At 37.4% G+C, this 7,834-nt stretch overlaps 1 protein-coding gene across 1 annotated transcript; it reads right to left on the bottom strand.

Annotated features, from left to right (window-relative positions):
* Positions 1-1,364: 1,364 nt before the first annotated feature.
* LOC105556431 lies at positions 1,365-3,242 on the bottom strand. Its single transcript, XM_012003524.1, has 3 exons — positions 3,209-3,242; positions 2,322-2,924; positions 1,365-1,775 (listed from the first exon to the last, which is right to left on the bottom strand). The coding sequence occupies exons 1-3, from the start codon at positions 3,225-3,227 to the stop codon at positions 1,693-1,695; spliced, it is 705 nt and encodes a 234-aa protein (XP_011858914.1). The 5' UTR covers positions 3,228-3,242; the 3' UTR covers positions 1,365-1,692.
* Between the last annotated feature and the right edge of the window lie 4,592 nt (positions 3,243-7,834).

Genomic DNA, 7,834 nt, shown 5'->3' with positions numbered 1-7,834 from the left:
TCTTACTATAATCTTTGGGGTTTAACCCAATCTACTATAATCTCGTCCATATCGAATCTGACACCCTGTATATTGTGCGTGAGAGAGTATGTACGCGTGTGTGTTTAGAGAGAGGGGCAGGGAGAGAGAAAGAGAGGAGGAGAAAGAGAGGGGGAGTGAGTGAGTGAGTTAGTGAGTGAGTGAGTTCGTGTGTTTGTATGTGTGTGCACGTATGTGTGTTGTATGTTGAGGGTGCGTGCGTGCGTGCGAGAGAGCAAGAGAGAGGCGCGCACGAGGCGCGCGCTTGTGTTGTCTAGTAAAGAATAAAATATAAAATCGGTACATGTGTTATAATTTGTTGATACAAATAAACTTTATTAATTTTAATGTTTACAGATGATATTTTCGGCTTATACCCAGTGAGGAATGAAACGAGTCGATGTCGATCGAAGTTTTATTTCTCACTAGGTATATTACAAATGGAATAATTTATTGAATTTCAAAAACATTTGGAAAAATACACACGTATATGTTATCTTTCACATCTATATACACTACTTTACATTTAATAGTATCCAAAGGCACAATCTTCTTCATGATTTGTTTGTTCCTACTATTCCGTACACTCATAATATGAGTAATATTAGGAATCGGCTCTACTTCATATTCCGTAACTATTAGGTAACATTTATTTTTGAAATGAATGAAACTCGATATTTGAACTATAGCGGATGATTGCAGTTGAATAACAGTATCGTTAGTTTTTTTGGGTCGTTCATACAAGGTGCTGTGGAAAATCATATTTTTATAGACACATCTATCGAATACTTTAACGGTATCCTGATCATTTTCAGAACTAATAGTTTTTTTAACAAAACTTTTCAAATCTTCAAAACCTACTCTTTCCCCTATTAGGACAGCACCGCATTCAGTAACGTTGTGTTGCATTATTAATTTTCGGGGGTTAAATAACCCTTTACAATATAGCTCACATGTCTCCGTCTTATTATTCATTATTATATTTTGAAATGTACTTCTTTGCAAAGTTTTCGTAGCAATTTGAAAAAGTAATCCATTAGGACCATGGACATTTTGTTTTAAATGGAAAATACCATTTTCATACGGAAATGCGGAGGTAGCCCATAGTGGACCACTCATACGAACACTTTGAACTGTATGTAATAATGAGTGAATTGAAAGTCATAACGCTTTTACCATATAAAATTTCAGTTTCTCCAACAAAACGCATTAAATCAATTTCACATTGTTTTAAATCTTCTTCTGAAATACTTTGAGACAGAAGAACATTAATACTTCGCACTAAAAGTACAAACAAAACTAACGCATTATCGTCTAAAATGCCTGTAAGACACGGCACACTATAAAATAAAGTCCATGACCGCCATTCACTCGCTTTAAGTTTACCTTCTTTAAATGACCGCGGTAAACGATGGATTTCTTTCGGAGGCTTTATATTCAATAATCTTTTATCAATATTGTCTCTTTGTTTTCGCGATAAATAAAATGGAGAACTAGGAGAGTTCCACTCATCCCACATTTGGCGCACAACTCCTAACAATGTACCGTGCATATATTCTACGGGAAATCCCCATACACAATCAAAATATTTCAATTCTGACAAAATTGAAGGACCTTTAACACCATTAACTGGTCTTTGCAACCGCTTAACTTCTTCTACATCTTTTAGATATTTTACATGGTTTCTCTGTAAATCGTTTTCTGTAAAAGGATATCGCATAGAACCATGTAGATGCTCACCATTTGCATAGCACGAACTACATCTAAAATAGCCATTAAATTGATATCGGTTTTGCATTACAGGGCGAGCGACTGAGTCTACTGATGCGCATAATGGCCGTAAAAAAAATGTAATGTTTTCATTGTTGCTATTCAATATGGTGATACCATTGTTCATTAATTTTTCAATCTGTTTAATGAAAATTTCTAGATATAGATTCATAAAATTTGCTTTGGGTTCACATTTAGACATCCACAAACCTGCTAAAATTAAAGTTTGAAATCTGTATTTAGGCGGTATCTCATTTAATATTAATAGCACAGGCCAAATACTGTTTTTACTACTTTTGAATACAGGAAAACCATCTGTATTAAAGTTAAAAGTTAAAACTCTACATTTTTTGTTATGTGCAATATCCTTATACAAATGACTATCGTATATATCCGAAATATTATTTGTTTCTTGTAATCTGGTGTTTACGTTTTCCAAATTATTCATTATAATTTCTCGCATTTTTTATCTTCTAACAAGGCGCGAATTTGATATTCAACATTAATAGATAACAAATAATTCGAAGAATTCGTAGAAATTTGATATCTTTCCTCACACTGACCGCACGTAGCACTTACATTTTTACCAATATGATCTTTAGAGAGTGGATTTAACAGTAAACAGTAACATTGTGTACAGTAAAATACATACAATATTTTATCCGCAGGCGGGTTATACTTCTTTGACATCGTATACTTAGTAATATTAATATGCCTAAATTTTGGACCAGCCAAAATTTTTATCAAATTTAGTAAAGCATGTCTAGATTCATCGGAATGATGATAACGTAAACATAAAGCTTGGATCATTGTAAAAACTTGAAAAATCGACAAACCGGCAGCTTCGAACATGATAGTATCATCATTTGTGTTATAATTCATGTCTGGTCTTTCAAACAAATCAAAATCATCTTCGGAAACAAAACCATCATTGTCGATTTCATCGTTATAATTCACATCTCTATCAGATTCTTTGCAATAGTTATCATCGTGAACAATATTATTTAAATTGCTGATATCTTCATTTTCATTGGACGAAACATCAATTGCTGTTGTGTTTAACTCACTCTGAATTAAATCCGCCAATGTACCAGCTGTTTGATCATTTCGCATCGAATGTTTCAGTCTTGTATTTCCTGAAAATTATATTGTTATTGTAAATGTAACTATATGAAATGGGTTTAGATGCTGGAGTCGTCCGTAATACTGACCAAACGTACTACTTACTCACATTTGTTTGCTTATTTTCTTTAATTTTGGAGGATTTTTTATTGTGTACAAGGAAAGCGAAAAAAAACTAGAAAAGTGCGAAGTGCGTTTGGTCGGTATTACAGACGACTCCAGCATCGCCTTCCGTATCCCTCCAGATATTTCCTACGTCCATGTACAAAGTAAATGTTTATATGCAAAATATATTAACCTTCTTGAACGTGTTTCATCCATCGTTGATATGTTTGACGGTTCACTTTCGCTGCTGAGAACCCTGGTTACAAAAAAGCTTTGTAGCTCTTTCTTTTATTTGAGTTTGACGTACTATTCATTGCGTAATGATCCGATATCTTCACAACAATTCTAATATCATAGAGAAATAATAATTAGCTAAGTTATAAAATTATTACGTATCGAACAGTGTTTACCGTACAGTTTTGGAAAATTAAGATCATCTGTATATTACCTGATGGAATAATTTGTTGATTATTCCCGCTAGATACACGGTAACGTCACAATATTATCGTCGACCGTTAGGCCAAAACACTCGACTCGACACTCTCGACAATCCCGATCACGATCTACTATACGCTCCCGATTCTAATATCATAGAACATAGAAAAATAATAATTAGGTTAAGGTTATAAAATTATCCCAGTCAGAAATGACTCGTCAATCGATATCGAAATCGACGAGACATTTCTGACTGGGATTACGTATCAAACAGTGTTCACCGTACAGTTTTGGAAAGTTAAGATCTGTATATTACCTGATGGAATAATTTGTTGATTATTCCCGCTAGATACACGGTATCCTTAACCGTCACAATATTATCGTTGACCGTTAGGCCAAAACACTCGACTCGATACTCTTGACAATCCGGATCACGATCTACTATACGCTCACGATTCTAATATCATAGAACATAGAAAAATAATAATTAGGTTAAGGTTATAAAATTATTACGTATCAAACAGTGTTCACCGTACACTTTTGGAAAATTGAGATCTGTATATTACCTGATGGAATAATTCGTTGATTATTCCCGCTAGATACACGATATCTTTAACCGTAACAATATTATCGTCGATCGTTAGGTCAAGACACTCGACTCGGACGCTCTCGACACTCTCGACAGTCCCGATGGTCCCGATGATCCCGATCACGCTGCCGTGTCGTGATTCTGTGCCGCGACGCATTTGTTTTTTTAGCGGGTACGTTCTATAGAACGGTATAGATCTTAACTTTCCAAAACTGTACGGTGAACACTGTTTGATACGTAATCCCAGTCAGAAATGTCTCGTCGATTCGACGTCGTTTCGACATCGATCAACGAATCATTTCCCACTGGGATATATTATAGAATGCGAACTATAGATTTTAGCGCGCTGATAGTACTGTGAGCGTGAATCGGACCACGATCTAGGGCAGGCTCGAGAATACGGCCCCTGACAGCTGAACATAGAATCTACGCCGATGTAATGCTTGAATCCCCGGCCATTGTCGGGATTCGGCATGAAAAAACACGTCTTGCTATTTGGAAGATTACAGAAAAAGATTAATTTACTTACCACCAAAATATCCTGTTTATTCTCGCAAATAAACCCGTCTTCACTTCCTTATTCCTTTTCGCTTCGCGAAAGATATTCCACTTGGCGCTCGAAACACTTATTGGAACGGCACGGCGAAACGACCGGATTGCCTCTTCGTGAAACAATGAACGCTCTGAGATGAGAAAAAGATACTTGTCTTACTCTAACTTATTGCACCAGTTCACCAGTGTAGCATGAGAAAACAAGCGTATAGGGCCGCTCCACAGCCCAACTAACCAATCACGTACCACGCTACATGTATTCCTCCGCCATGCGGCCAATCACAGATGAAGTTGCCGCGGCACGCGCAACCGCAGACATGCTTGGGATCGGCAACAAACCGAGCGCCGCGAAACAAAAGTTAAGGCCTTTGTACGTAAAAAAGCATTAACCGTAATTTTAGTCCATAACCTACGGACCCTACGTAATTTTAATCCGTAACCTTCGGAATTTTACTTGGGTTGCTCCATCTGTCTGTACGTGTTGAAAACTACGGTTACGGACTAAATTTACGGTTACGGTTAACGCTTTTTTACGTGCAAAGGCCTTTACGGATATGCACTAACATTACACATTCATTTCATCCTTATTGTAAAACCAATAAAATATCTCGGCCGATCCCAAGCATGTCTGCGGTTGCGCGTGCCGCGGCAACTTCATCTGTGATTGGCCGCATGGCGGAGGAATACATGTAGCGTGGTACGTGATTGGTTAGTTGGGCTGTGGAGCGGCCCTATACGCTTGTTTTCTCATGCTACACTGGAGAACTGGTGCAATAAGTTAGAGTAAGACAAGTATCTTTTTCTCATCTCAGAGCGTTCATTGTTTCACGAAGAGGCAATCCGGTCGTTTCGCCGTGCCGTTCCAATAAGTGTTTCGAGCGCCAAGTGGAATATCTTTCGCGAAGCGAAAAGGAATAAGGAAGTGAAGTCGGGTTTATTTGCGAGAATAAACAGGATATTTTGGTGGTAAGTAAATTAACCTTTTTCTGTAATCTTCCAAATAGCAAGACGTGTTTTTTCATGCCGAATCCCGACAATGGCCGGGGATTCAAGCATTACATCGGCGTAGATTCTATGTTCAGCTGTCAGGGGCCGTATTCTCGAGCCTGCCCTAGATCGTGGTCCGATTCACGCTCACAGCACCATCAGCGCGCTAAAATCTATAGTTCGCATTCTATAATATATCCCAGTGGGAAATGATTCGTTGATCGATGTCGAAATGACGTCGAATCGACGAGACATTTCTGACTGGGATTACGTATCAAACAGTGTTCACCGTACAGTTTTGGAAAGTTAAGATCTATACCGTTCTATAGAACGTACCCGCTAAAAAAACAAATGCGTCGCGGCACAGAATCACGACACGGCAGCGTGATCGGGATCATCGGGACCATCGGGACTGTCGAGAGTGTCGAGAGCGTCCGAGTCGAGTGTCTTGACCTAACGATCGACGATAATATTGTTACGGTTAAAGATATCGTGTATCTAGCGGGAATAATCAACGAATTATTCCATCAGGTAATATACAGATCTCAATTTTCCAAAAGTGTACGGTGAACACTGTTTGATACGTAATAATTTTATAACCTTAACCTAATTATTATTTTTCTATGTTCTATGATATTAGAATCGTGAGCGTATAGTAGATCGTGATCGGGATTGTCGAGAGTGTCGAGTCGAGTATTTTGGCCTAACGGTCGACGATAATATTGTGACGCGACGTTACCAGAGCGTTCATTGTTTCACGAAGAGGCAATCCGGTCGTTTCGCCGTGCCGTTCCAATAAGTGTTTCGAGCGCCAAGTGGAATATCTTTCGCGAAGCGAAAAGGAATAAGGAAGTGAAGACGGGTTTATTTGCGAGAATAAACAGGATATTTTGGTGGTAAGTAAATTAACCTTTTTCTGTAATCTTCCAAATAGTAAGACGTGTTTTTTCATGCCGAATCCCGACAATGGCCGGGGATTCAAGCATTACATCGGCGTAGATTTTATGTTCAGCTATCAGGGGCCGTATTCTCGAGCCTGCCCTAGATCGTGGTCCGATTCACGCTCACAGCACTATCAGCGCGCTAAAATCTATAGTTCGCATTCTATAATATATCTCAGTGGGAAATGATTCGTTGATCGATGTCAAAATGATGTCGAATCGACGTCAATATGACGGTTCCGATGTCGATACGACGTCGTTTCAACGTCGATCGACGAAACATTTCTGACTGGGCAGTGAGAAATGATTCGTCGATCGACGTCGAAACGACGTCGAATCGACTTCGACACCGTCGAATTGATGTCGATCAACGAATCATTTCTCACTGGGATAGATTTGAGCACTGTGAGCGTGAATCGAACCGCGGCCCTAATAATTTTTATATGCGACTTCCTATTTGAAAAGCATTGAATTTCGCATAGGAGTTCGCATGAAAACTATTCGAAAATATAGGGCCTCTGGGCTACTACATATGCACATGACATGTGCCACATGATAATTTGTCAAGTTTGTAGTTTTAGTAACATGATAATTATTCCAGGACAGCGTAATCAGACGTCACAATGTTTGCCTACGTAAAATTTGAAGATGGCCACAAAATGATTGTGGAAACGTCGGACATAAAACATTTTAAAGCAGACTGCGTAAATCGATCAAAAAAATACAAGGTTCGTTGGGAGGATGATTCATTTTACGATGCATTAATTATCGATGTAGATGGTGAGTATAAATATTTTAACATAATATATTTACATTTTATAAATAAACTACAAAGTGTAAACTTTTCAACCGTTTTATTCAATCTCAGCGAATTGATCCTTTAAAAAATTGATTATTGCTCTCATGAAAAATGTATGTATATGTATACATATACATGTAGTATTTTTAAACTGATAGTAGAGTACACTATATACCGTATTCAGTAATTATACTTATTCAATTAGGTAATGCATAAACTATTAATCAGTAGATACATATATAAATATTTTTTGTTACTTATGTATAAAATTATTTAAAAATATTTTTTACATGCTATACAGGTGTACCTGTATAGCATGTGACATATAATATTGTGCTATTATTAGACTGAAATAAGATTACATGATTATGTTTAAATTAATTGAATACATTGTTTTTCTTAGTTACGTGTGTACACTAGGGTGGTCCTTTTGAGTCAAAATAAAAAATTACTCTTTTTAAGGACCACCCTAGTGTACACACGTAACAAAGAAAAACAATGTATTCAATTAACTTA

Source organism: Vollenhovia emeryi, unplaced genomic scaffold (assembly GCF_000949405.1).
Source record: "Vollenhovia emeryi isolate VEMERY1.0 unplaced genomic scaffold, V.emery_V1.0 DF940033.1, whole genome shotgun sequence".
In the NCBI taxonomy this organism is placed as follows: Eukaryota; Metazoa; Arthropoda; class Insecta; order Hymenoptera; family Formicidae; genus Vollenhovia; species Vollenhovia emeryi.
This window is presented reverse-complemented; position numbering and strand designations above follow the sequence as displayed.